Source organism: Cygnus olor, chromosome 14 (genome assembly GCF_009769625.2).
Source record: "Cygnus olor isolate bCygOlo1 chromosome 14, bCygOlo1.pri.v2, whole genome shotgun sequence".
Taxonomy (NCBI): Eukaryota; Metazoa; Chordata; class Aves; order Anseriformes; family Anatidae; genus Cygnus; species Cygnus olor.
In genome coordinates this window covers 7295319-7307594 of record NC_049182.1, presented here as the reverse complement: position 1 = coordinate 7307594, position 12276 = coordinate 7295319, and the positions used below count along the sequence as shown (strand labels likewise).

The following is a 12276-nucleotide window of genomic DNA, read 5'->3' as shown; positions in this document are numbered from 1 at the left end:
GGTGACAACTTGCTCTTAGGCACCTCCCTCCGCCACAAAGGGGCATGATCCAGGAGTCTGGGAGCCAAAGTCTGCACGAGGCTGGCTCCACTCAAGCCATTAAGGCTCTTTTTCTTCCTCTCTCTCTCCAGCTCATCAGGGAAGATGCACTCATCCCTTTCCCCAGAGAGCTGCCCTGAAGTGGATGTGCAATGCTCAAACCTCGCAGCAACTGCTTTGCTCTACAGACACCGAGGCAGCAGTGACTGGAAGCCTGACTGATGGCTCTGGCAGCATCCGAAAGACCCAAGGAGCAGCAGGAAGAGACCCAGCGTGTGTCAGCGCGGGCAGCACGTGCTGCTCCATCCAAACCAACAGGCATCCTCCTTCCCCCACCCAGTAGCTTTCTGCCCCCGTGTGAGTCACATCTCCCAACCTTCACCCTTGTCTGCTCATGTCCTTGTGCTCCAAGGATGCTGTGTGAGCCTCAGCACCTGGTGGGCTGGCAGAAACGTCAGCACAGCCCTGCCGTGCCCAGCCTCAGCACAGGGGAAGGCCCTGGGGAAAGGGAACCACGCGGGGCTGCTTGAACAAAAATCCCAGGGGCTAATCAGGGCTGAACATCGCTGTCTCAGCGACGCAGCTGCTGAAGGATGACACGAGGCCTGGAAGCGCTGAGGCCGCTGGTTCCTGGCCCAGCTGCAGTGATGGGGCACGACACTAGGTGTCACCCAGCCCCTGGCCGGCACTGCTGGGGACCGGGCCCTGAAAGCCTCTGTCCTTGCAGAGGCTGCGGGGTGTTTGGGGGGGCCGTCAGCGTGGTGCGGGCACTGCTTCTACTCACGTCCACTCGGAAGTCCTCGAGGCGCTTGAACTTGCTGAGGTATTCTTGCAGTTTGCTGTTGATGTCCAGGTTTTTGGCTTTGGAATATTTTAGGAAGGCCCAGAACTTTTCCAGCCCGTAGAGCTGACCTGAAGGGGGGGAGAAAATCAAACCGGGGGTCAGAACTCCCTCCTCAAGGCTTACTGCTCGCCCCACGAGCCCTCCTGTCCCACCGGCCGGCACAACCGAGTCAATGCAGAGAACCTGGAGCAAAGCATCCTACGCAGGCACTGGGCAGCCCTCTCGATGGGGGTGTCCCCAGGCTCTGTGACTGGGTAGGTGATCGTGGTGAGCCGTGGGAAAGCCATGGCCTTCCACCACCTACCTCCACACCCCCAACAGCCCTCAGGCCACCGAGCACCCACCGTTCCGTCTCAGAGCTCTGCTCTGCACAGGAGCGTTTCTCACCACCAGCAATGCTGAGGGACAGCCCGTCACTGTCACACAGCACTACGCAGCTGCCATAAAGCCATGAAAGGAGGCACGGGGCAGCCACACATCTGGGCTACATCGCTGCTAAGCACAGGAGAAGCCAAAGGAGGCACTTACCAGCTTCGTAATCCTTGATGGTCTCTTCTTGAAAGTCCTTAAATATGTCTGGCCGGAATTTCTTCTCCAGCCCATAGCTGTAGTATCTGAAAAGGCACTCCAGACCGTACCTGGGAACGGGAGAACACGCAGTGCTCAGACACTGGTGCACATAACACCTGGCTCCTGCTGTGTATCATAAAAACAAACAAACCACACCTCTTTTCCCTCACTCCCCTCCCAAGTAAGGCCACTCTGTCCCTCCTCTCCTACCTGTATCCCTCCTTTCCATCCTCCACAGCCAGTTGCTTGAATTCCTCGTACATTTTCTTGTTGAAGTGATCTCGTAGGAAGAAGGACCAGAACCGGAAGAGCGTGTTCATCTCCTGGGACTGACCGATGCCCAGTCGTTTCCGCTCTGTTTAGGGGAGAGGGACTCATCAGAAAACAGATCAGTGCACGGGGGCTCGCACACAGGAGGGCTCTGGGACTACACCCAGCCCCTGTTGCTGGACACCCCAAACCACAGCTCACTTTCCAGGCAATGGGGAATCACAGAACAGAACGAAAAAACATGGAAAACGTCAGCTGCCAGCAGGGTTGTCCTATAGGACCCTATTTACCTCTGTGTGCAAGCTCTGCTGCCAAACCCTGCACCCCAGCACAGCAAGTCACAAGCACCCAGCCCCAAACCCAGTGGTGCCGGCATCCCACCACACCTACCGTTAAGGCAGCGCCGACGGTACTTGTGGTAGACATGTTGCGTGAAGCCGTTCTCCTTGAGCAGCTCGTGGGAAGGGTGTTGGAACTTGGGCAGGGACTGCGGGGTGCAGCCGTAGCTTCCGACAGCTGGGGTCCCCTCTGAGGGGCTGGAGCTGCGCACAGAAGACCCCTGTCAAGCCCTTTCCTTGTACCCAGCCAGCAGCACAGCGGGATCACACTCCGCCCCGCAGCACTCGTTTGTTGTTCCCACCAACTCCCTGGGACTGCATCTGCTCTGGGTTTGGGGCCTGAGATAAGTGGTCTCCTACTAGGAAAGGAACCGGTGTTCCCGAACAAGTCTCTTATTATTATTGCAAAGCCTCAGACTCCCCTCAGCTCCCTCCAGGAAGAACAAAACAGGTCCAACCCCGTTCTGCAGCCTAACAGGAGATCTCCCCTGCAAGACCAAACGCTGCCCTTCCCCTTCCTTCCCCGCCTTGCTCCCTTTGGTGTTTCAGGTCCCTCCACGACCCCGCGGCTCCCATCTCCGGTACCTGATAGAGGCGGTTCGGGGCCTGTGCTCCCGCGAGTCCATCACCCAGCCCACGTGGCACTCCATCGGGGGGTTTGAACTGTGCCTCGTCTTCCTCTTCCGTGGGGTCTGCAAGACACGGGGCATCAGGGATGCGTCCCCTGCCTCTCCAGGCCCCACCTGGGAGCCCCAGCCTCCCAGCCCTGGTCCCACCTTGGCATCTATTGTCCTGCCCTCCTTCACCACCGGGTAGAACCGGGGGGTCTGGGTCGGGTCCTTCAGCTGCGGCGTGCGAGGGGTCCGGGGGGTCCTGGCGTTGCGATAGTTGGGTGATTCTGGTACGGTTGTAGGCAAAGACCGGGCGATGGTGGAAGGTTCGGGGACTCCAAACAGCTTGTTAGCCAACGCGTCTGTGGGTACTGCAGAGAGAAACCCCCCACCGTGTCAAACGGAGCTCTGAGCACAAAGAGCACCACTGCAGCCAAGGAACGGGCATTTTGGGGGGCAAGAACTCATGGACACACCCCAACCCTCCTGAGACAAGCAGCTTGACACCCAGTCTGTGACCAGCCTGGCCAGACAGCCCAAAACCGGAGCTTCCAGGGTCCCTGCAAAGTATCTTCTAGGAGAAGGGCAGGCCACAGAGGGAAGTGTGATGGGAGGGTCCCAAGACGAAAGTCACATCCATGGTGTTACATGGAAGCGTGCCCAAGTTTCCTCACTCAGTGGGGACACTCCTGCTTCTGGATCTCCAAAACGTTCAGCTGGGAGAACACCACTGCTCTGGGAAGGATGGTTCCCTCTCCCAGAAATACCCCGTGGCCCTACTTCCTTCCTCCCCTCAGCTGCCGTTGAACCCCTGAGGAAGAAGGGGACAAATTGAGCCCTACCCGTTCCCGCTGTCTCTTACCTTGCTGGAACCTGGGGGGGCCAGGAGGGACCTCCTGGTTTGGATCCACAGGGGGCTCTGGGGTCAGGGTATCGAACTGCTCCCTGCTGATCATGTTCACCTTCTTGAAGTTCTCCACCTCTTGCTGCATTGGAAGAGGAAGACGATGAAGCAACCAACTGCCCTCTTCTCCCCTCATCTCAACAGCTCATCGTGACCACCGCTCTGCTTGTGCAACAGCCACAACGCTGAGCACAAAATGCAGCGACGGGGCCTGGGTGCCCAGGAGGGTGCCACGTTGCTCAGAGGTTAAGAGGAAACGGTGGACATACAACAGGGCCCTACACGGACCACGTCTGAGCTGCTTGCTTCTCCCATTAGGCCCAGGCTTTCCCAGATCCTACAAGACAGCTTCACTCCTCATCACAAGCAGTGTTTGAGGCAAGCTCGGTAGCCCCTGCTCAGCCAGGACCCTGCTGTCCCTGCCACCCTCTTCTGCTGTCCCTACAGCCTCCTTCCCGCACCCTCGCAGCCACAACGCTCCCATTTAACCTCAGTCACTGCAGTCTAGGCAAGTTCCTTACCGTGACTGCCACCAACCTGGGACTCGAGTATTTCAGAGAAGCAGATGGGCTTTCTATAAAAAGCCCAAGTCTATGAAAACTGGCAGAAAAACGGGGAAGACAATGAGCCAAGTGTGGCCCAGTCGTCAATGAACCCATCCCCAGTAAGTGAGGTCTCAAGGGACCGTGTCATCAAGCGCTGGGCGCTACAGACATCCGGCTCCCTCCAGCAGTCTGGCACTGCCCGCACGCTACTGCGGTCTCCAACAGGCAAGACCCTGGCAGACAGCACATTTGCCAGGTCACCTCATTACCAGCACCTCGTCTAACTGGCTGCAGCCTTACAGCACTTTACAGAGCTGTATTTATCCTCTACATAGCAGAGCATGACACTGGGAGCCAGGAATCCTGAGCTCTGCAAGAGGATTAATCCCAGCTGAGCTCTACCCTACGCTCGGGCTGGGACCTCCTGTATCACCCCGAACCGCCACGGAGGCCAATGTGCAGCACACAAGGCTCCCTGTGAGGAGCCACAAGCTCCATTCCCCGGATCAGCCGCCCTCACCTTGATCTGCGAGTACTCCGGCTCAAACTGCTCCGTCCACAGGTCTTGCTCGTAGTAGTACAGCCCGTCGTTGATCACCTTGGCCAGCTCTGAGCTCATTTTAGCCCTGGATGTATGGTTGCCAGTCCGGTCCCCGCCAGGATGCCGGCGCAGGTAAGGAGGCGTCTGCGTCACGATGAGGATCTTGTTCACATCCCGATCATCGATTTCATAATCCGAATCCTCGTCTGACCAGTCGGTGAACGTGTTCTTGCGGCCGTCCATCTGCTCCATCTCCTCGTCGAAGAGGAAATCCAACTCCTCGGGTTCGTCTTGGTCCTTTTGCTTCTGCTGCTGCGGGGTCTTTGACTCCTCTGGTTTCTGTAGGTAGGGGAGGCAATGGTGATACAGTGAATGGGGACAGCAGAGACCAGGACATCACTCCCGTGACCAACAGACTTCATGCGGCCTGAAAACTGCTGCTTGCCTGCAGTTAAAGTCACTCAGACAACCGGCAGACCCCCGCCCCAACAGCCGCTACACACCTTGGGCCTGGCAGGAGAGGGCCGAGGCCTCTTCTTCACTTCGATCCACGTCTCTGAATCCAGGTCCGGCAGGCTGGCGGACAGGCCCTTGGGCATCGTCTTCAGGTTACTGACCTCCTCCGTCTTGGTGGGCACCGGGCTGGCAGGACGCGGGGAGCCAGGAGCGGACTCTAGAGTTGACAAGAGCCACAAGATGTTTTAGAAGGAGGCAGAGAGCCTGTGGAGTTGTATACTTAAAGCACCCAACCTAGACGGAGTTATTTTGACAGCACAGCTTGTGGGACATGTCAACACCCAGCAGCCCAGGCAGGATCATCCCGGCTTACCCGCGCATTGCCCCAGAGTGCAGAAAAACAAACTCTGGTTAAGGCTGTGATGCTGGTGGTGACCACAGAACTCTGCAGGCGTGGGTTTCCCAAAAAATGCAGAGAGCCCTAAAGCAGGTGGTGACTTTGCTGCTCCCAGGGAAACCTTCCCGTGACAGCCTGGAGCCAGCGAGACCAGATCTAACAGATCTCCTGCCAAAACCAACTCTTACGACACCACCAAGCAGATCCCCTGCTTGGCCTCTCAAGCCCAGACCCTGAAACCAAACGGCAGAGCCCTGCCTCGAGGAACACTCGTGGCTCAGTCTCTCCCATCAGCTGTGTCACCTACTCTGGGTCCCACACTTCCCTCTACACTCACCTGTCTCCTTCTGGAAGCTTTGCCGGGGCACAAATTCAGGGCAGTTGATGAACTGCGAGAAGTCCGTCTGTGTGTAGTCTGCCATGGGAGGGCCAGGCAGAGCCCATTTTTCTGGCTGCTCTTTTCTTCTGATCTTCTGGTCCACGATTTCCACCACCTTGCTGTCCTTCAGGGCCTACAACCAAGCGATACCGAGTTAACTCAAAGTCCTGCTTTGGCACACAGAGGCTCAGCCCCAGATCTTTCTCCCTAGGTGGTCCGGGAGGAGTAGGGAGCAGGTGAAGGACAAGGGAAGGTGCCACTCGGATCTCACCCACGACCCGGCTGGAAAACAGGCCTGAGACAGGGACAGCAAGAAGCCAAAGAAGACAGAAGTTCGGCTGTCCTTGCCCTCACCTTGATGATGAGGCTGATGTCAGTGGTCAGCGCCTGCACCCGGTGGAAGCTGGCAATCAGGGTGATGGGCAGGAAGCCGTCCGAGTCCATCTTGCGACGCAGGAAGAAGTCTCGCTCCAGGTTGTCCACGCTGAAGTAATATTCTCTGCACGGACAACACATCAGTGAGAGGCACCTCCAGCTACCTTCCTCAGGCCATCCTCACGGAAACAATCCCTCCCACGTCTGCTCAAGGCTGAACAGAGACAGCCCACGGATGCAACAAGCCGCACGGCAGAGAGCAAACACTCCTCGGCCCTAACCCTACTCCAGGGATCAGCCACACAGCCTCCAGGGAGGGCAGCGAACACCCCACCACCAAACAACGCTCCCACGAGGAGGGGCGGCGCTTACATTTGGCGCTTGATGTAGTCCTTGAGCAGTTCCTGGTCCACGCTGTAGAGCTCGGTGCTGCTGATGTTGTCGAAGTAGTAAGTGATGTTGCTAGCGTACTTCTGGGTGCGGGAGCCGTCCGAGCCCTCAAATTTCCGGTACCCATACTGGTAGTCAAAGTGCGCTGCAAGACACCGACAAGGGAACCCCCTGGTCAGCACAGAGCCCAGGACCTGCCAGGCCGTGCTGCCACGTGGGGCCAGGCTCCTGCACTAACAGCTCCCTCCGCACCGTCCCTGGGCCCCTATTACAGCACAGAACGGGGCACCGCTGACCCATCCCTCAGCCCACTGCCCTCAGCCTTTGCTGCAGAAGGGATCCCAGCAAAGCCTCAACATAACGCAGAGAGGCCAAGCACCCTCTGATCCAGGGGCACCTGGCTAGCCTAGGTAACACGCCAAGGCCCTGCACTGAAGCTATGTCAGGGTGCACACAGACACAGCCCTACCAAACGCCCCTGCAGACGCTCTTCCCCATAAAAGCAAAGACTCCTGCCCGGCTCTCAACGTGCCAAAGCCTACGCAGAGTATCAGCATGCTTTAACCGCTGCACGTGGGGGCGCTGCAGGGGGCAGAAAACAGGTGGAGGAGCTTGGCCTGAGTAAAGGGAAGACATTTGCCTTTATTAAAATACTAACAAGAATAATTTGCTGTTAGTAAAATCAGCTCAGCAGGACACCACCTCCAGAGCAGCACGTAGCTCCTCACAGGGGATCTCACATCTAGAGTCCTCCTTGGCCAGGGAACGGCAGCTCGTGCTCTCCAGCTGGGATGACCTGCCACAACACTGCTCTGCCCCCCGCAGCGCCCTGCCCTCCCAGCCTGCTTCAGAGCCCGGCTCACACGCACACTGCCCTGCACGCTTCGGCACGTGTCCTGCTCTCTCTCTGCCATAAGGCCACACGAACACCGAGTACCTCCTCTGCCGCGGCCCCGGCCCCTGCCACGGCCCCTGCCTCGGCCGCGGAAGGCTCCTCGCACGGCTCCCCCCTCGCTCTTCACGCTGGAGGTCTCGTCGTGGTCCTGCCAGCTGCGCTCGTGCTTGTTGTCCGGGTGCCAGCCTGCAGCAGACGGGGAACAGAGAGGCAGGAGGGGTGTTACAGGGTGAAGGCACCTCCCCGGATGAAGCCAGCTGCTCTCGGAGCTCTTTGGACGCACAGAAGCGTTTGGATCCCTCCCTGTGGCCGGGGAGGGAGAGCGGGGGTCCCACCCCGAGCGCCCACCTTTCAGCTCGCCGCGGTTGTTGGAAGGGTGCCTGTGCTGCTCGTTCTGCCGGTTGTTCCGCGAGGCCGTTTTGTCCCGAGGCACCTCTGACTTCATGTCTATCTGCAAAGGGACCCACTTGTGTTTGTTGCCTGCAAAAGGACAGAATTTGGGTGTGACACAGGTTCAGAGAGCGGCTGCTTCTACCCCACAGGCCCTTCCCTCCACGCACCCCATGTGGGAAGCAGCAGGGCCATTCAAACCAAACCTCTCCTTGGACATCCCTCAGGGCCTTGCTGTCACCAAAACTGTACGAGGGGCACCACGAGGATGCTGAAAGGGTCCAGCTGGGGCTCTCAGGCACGGAGCAGCAGGGTACAAGACCCTGCTGTGGCTTTGTAGCACTTGTCCTTCCTCTCCCCCTTTCCACCCGCTGAGGCTCAGGCTAAACGAAGCCCACGTATCAACCACAGGCGATGCAACCCAAAGCCAGGGGCTTTTCTGTGCCACCGTGGAACACACACGAGAAGGCAGACTGCTGCCCTGCTCCCCAGACAGATGCGCAGACATACCCACTGGGCCCTGCTCTACGCGCTCACCCGCTTACTTCAAGAGGGTGCTGAACAGGCACCCTCTAGCAAGGCCACCCCAGAGATCAGACCCTTACTCATTGCCCCCGGGCAGCTACCTGAGCCCCTCCAGACATTAAAATGGCATTTTGCCTGCAAACACCTTCCCACCACAGCTATCCCTGCACTGAGACCACAGCCCACGGCAAGGCCCACGGGGTAAGCAGCAGACACTTCCAACTGGCTTTGGGCTGCAGAGGGGGGGCAGGCTAAGCCCAGGGCCGGTCTGTGCCATGAGTCTGCATCGTCCTGCATTACCTTTCTTCTTCTGGGCTGACTTCTGGTTGTCATCGTCACCATTCTTCTCCTCCCCAGACTCATCCGATTTGGTTTTCAGGCTCTCTTTGCCATCGCTCCCATCTCCTTTCTCCTGTTCTTTCATGTCTTTCTTGACAGGCAGTTTCCGGAGGGAAGGAGCTTTGTGTGGCTGCTGGAGGCACATCAACACAGGAAAAATGCGAGGGGTGTGAGAAGCTGGAGGCAGAGCCCAGCAATCCAAGTCAGAGAAGGAACAGGAGGATCTTGCCCTAGGTTGAGGGCACCCCAGCGTCATGCTCCCCAGAGCTATCCTGTTCCTGGGGAAGGGCTCGTGTCTGACCAGGGCGAGGTGCTCCATGGATGCTGGGAAGTGCCCAAGCCGAGGCACGAGTGCCAGGCACAGTGCTACAGAGAAGGGCTGCCAGGGAGGCCTGGTGCTCCCGGACGGGTGGTTCCTAGAAGGGACCAGACTCTGACAGGGGCAAGAGGGCGAGTGACCCTCGTGCCCTGACACACGGCCAGGAGCTTGCGAAGCAGCATCCCAAAATAGAAAGGTTTCAACACCACCCATGTCTGCAGTAGGAAAGCCCCCCCCTCTCCCCGTGCCCCAAGCCCTTTCTCACAGGTCTTTTCAGTTTCCCCACTGGAAGTCACAGCTACTGCCCAGGTCCCCTCTTGCACTGAGCAGCCCCAAGGAGAGCGGGTCTGGGAGCTGCCCTACCTGCTCTGCCAAGCCCGGGGCTTTAGACCGGGCTCCACGCTCCCAGAATAGCGCCCAGGGAAGGAGCCCGATGCGCAGGGCAGCCCTAAAAGGCAATCCCCTGCACCCAGCTATTCCTGGATGCCTCCGCGCTGGCACTAAGCACCCCGAGCAGCCCGGCTCAGCAGAGCTCCCAGTGCCACAGAGGGACAGGGAGGTCTGCGAGGGCCTGATCCTGCTCAGCTGAGCAAGCCCCTGGTGCTGCTACGTTGGAGGATCAGCGTGCAGAGGCGCCTGCCAAGCACGCAGCCTCCCTGGGCACGCTACAAGGGGAGCAAAATACTGGAGCTCGGTCAGACAACGGCTGAGGATTTTGTGTTCTCACCTGGACGCTCTTGTGGGCTATTTCTCCAGGTGTAGGCCAATTCGTAGCATCACCAAAGTCACCAACCTTGTATCCAAAGGAAAAGGCCTCATTAGTACACAAACCGTGGGTGCCATTCCCTGGATCAGCAGCCAGAAGCCCTCCCAGACACGCTGCCATTGCCATCACCCACCGGTGTCCTGCAAACAGCTGTCCCCAGGAGGTTTGGGCATCACACCCAAACTGCACAAACCTCTCTCCCCACCCATGTAATGCCCAAGCTAATCCCCAATAACCGCCGGTAAGTTTATGTCTGTCATGGATTGCTGTGGGGCTGCCACCAGCCCTGTAAGCTTCCAGCTCCCACCAAGCTTTTTGCCTCCGCGAGGGCTTACGGCACTGAGCTGCCCAAGGTAACTCATCACAGTCTTTGTCCCCTGGACAGGGAAAGCAAACAACTTTCAGCATCCTTAATCCACCTGAAGCCCTGGCATCCCATCAAAGCAGCTGTCTCCACCTGGTGGCAAGTTACGGCCAGGCTTAGCTTCATTTAAGTGCCCAGCTGCAAGCACGTGTTGGCAACAGCAAAGCAAAGGGATCTGGTAGCAGAACGACCAGGCCACCGTCAGCATTTCCACCTCCCCCAGTTTTCCGAACAGACGTGCTGCTGGAAGCAGGATGGAGAGCTGCACAAGGACAGGACCTAAGAACAGCTGCCCGGGTATGCAACGAATCACGGCTGGGCACTGAATTTACAACGATCTGGGCACAGAAACTCCTCCTTGCCCTTGAGGGGACTATTACTTCTAATTTCATTTGGAGTCACCAAATTGCCCGTAAGACCACGTCTCTACGTTCAGGTGCCATGCTTCTCTCCCCGGGAGGCAGGTTTCCTAGCCGTGCCCCGACTGCACGCAACACTCTCAAGGAGCAACTGTTCCTCCACCACACGTTGAGCCTCTGGAACAGATCGCCCTGGTTCTTCCAGAGGAGTTGCTTTGTTGGAACTCAATTACCCTAGCTCTCTGTGTGCCAGTAAAGAACAGACCGGAGAGGGACAAAAGGGGGCCTGCAGAGACAGGCTTTCCACACCCAGCACCACGCTCTGAGCGCTCCCTTCGAGAGGGGACACGAACAGGCTTCCCCCAGCCCAGCTGGGCAGGACCCAGTCCACGCAGCACGCAAGATGCTAAAATGCCTAAGAGGTGGAGAAGAGGATGTTCTCCTGCATGCTAACAGGCAGGTCAGCACGTCAGCCCCTCCACAACTGGGCTCGCAAGGGGGTCTGCTTGCCAGACCCCTCAAGGCGCTCGCACAGCGCCGACACCAGCGCCAGGAGCTGGAGGCAGCGAGGGGGCAGCGGGCGCACTTACCTTGCTTCCCTTCCGCTGCCTGGGGTTGGCAGCCCTCACCACTTTCGCAGGAGTCGTGTGCTCTGCAAAAGGAGGAGAAGAGAGCCGTTACCACACAGCTGAGGGTTGGGGAAGCGTCAGCTCTGCGGGGAGGCGGGTGGACACAAGTCACCTCCCCCTTCGGCGCAGGAGGGCTACGAACAGAGAGGCGAACAGCAAACAGAGCCGGCTTCTGCCCTGGCTTTCAGAAGGGCCCATCACGATCAAGGGAAGAGGCCGTAAGCTTCAGCCTGCCCCTCCTGCTTCACCCAGGTGGCCGATTCCCCGAGCAGACGGGGCCTTGAGCCTCGGCACCCCGCGTTCAGCCCAGCCCTCCCCGCTCGGCCTTGCCAGCCAGGGGAGAGGGGTGGCGAAGAGTTCAGCCTGCTCCACGCAGAACCCGATCGGCTGTTCGGCACAGCAAAACAAACATGCCCTTGACCAGGCAAGGCGTCTCCCCGGCACCGCCGGCCTTCCCCGCACCCACGTGGGCCCAGCCCGCAGCCGCTGCTCGCCTCGTGCCCCGCTTTGATCTCCGGTGCGTCCCAGCACGGGGCAGCAGGTTCACGAGAGGGAACGTCCGCAGAGAAGGAGCCGGATCTGAGGAGCGCCTAAACCCTGCCGCAGCCAAGAGCAATTAGGGACCCGAGGGCCTCCGGGGTGCTTTGAGGCTCATACCCTAAAAGCCTTGCGTGGGAACTGCTGTCGGAACTGACCCTGCCAGAACAACAACGCGAGGTCAGGCTGCGGCACCCGTCCCAAAAAGGCTGGAACGAGGCTCAGAACGAGCTTCAGCCTCCGCAGCGTTTCACCAAGGTTTTGTTCCAGGGCACGCTGCCTCCCCCGGGCCCTGCATAGCAGTAAGGGCCTGGCAGTACGGCTGAGGGTGCTCAGCAGCGGTCCCTCTGTGACCTGTCCAGGCCCCTGTTCGCACACCACCTTCCCAAAACCAGGAAAACCCCCAAACTAGGAAAAGAAACTTGTCTCCCGCCTCCCGCTTTTGGCTGAAGGTCTCCGAGCAGCAGCAGGGCCGAGGGGCTTCCAGGGACAGC

The 12276-nt window shown here is 58.8% G+C and overlaps 1 protein-coding gene across 4 annotated transcripts in view; it reads right to left on the bottom strand.

The window, feature by feature from the left end:
- The window catches only part of LARP1 (La ribonucleoprotein 1, translational regulator), a 45257-nt gene that overhangs the window by 5904 nt on the left and 27077 nt on the right, over positions 1-12276 (bottom strand). For 3 of the 4 annotated variants that reach the window (XM_040573660.1, XM_040573663.1, XM_040573664.1), the window contains exons 3-19: positions 11207-11268; positions 9855-9920; positions 8770-8941; positions 7903-8034; positions 7597-7740; positions 6642-6804; positions 6249-6393; positions 5853-6027; positions 5166-5335; positions 4642-5001; positions 3535-3658; positions 2838-3043; positions 2647-2753; positions 2114-2265; positions 1664-1808; positions 1412-1521; positions 824-951 (exon numbers count right to left, since the gene is read on the bottom strand). In XM_040573660.1, coding sequence (XP_040429594.1) covers positions 824-951; positions 1412-1521; positions 1664-1808; positions 2114-2265; positions 2647-2753; positions 2838-3043; positions 3535-3658; positions 4642-5001; positions 5166-5335; positions 5853-6027; positions 6249-6393; positions 6642-6804; positions 7597-7740; positions 7903-8034; positions 8770-8941; positions 9855-9920; positions 11207-11268 — 2561 coding nt within the window. The remainder of the gene's footprint in view (positions 1-823; positions 952-1411; positions 1522-1663; positions 1809-2113; positions 2266-2646; positions 2754-2837; positions 3044-3534; positions 3659-4641; positions 5002-5165; positions 5336-5852; positions 6028-6248; positions 6394-6641; positions 6805-7596; positions 7741-7902; positions 8035-8769; positions 8942-9854; positions 9921-11206; positions 11269-12276) is intronic. The other variant, XM_040573662.1, reaches the window with a different exon arrangement.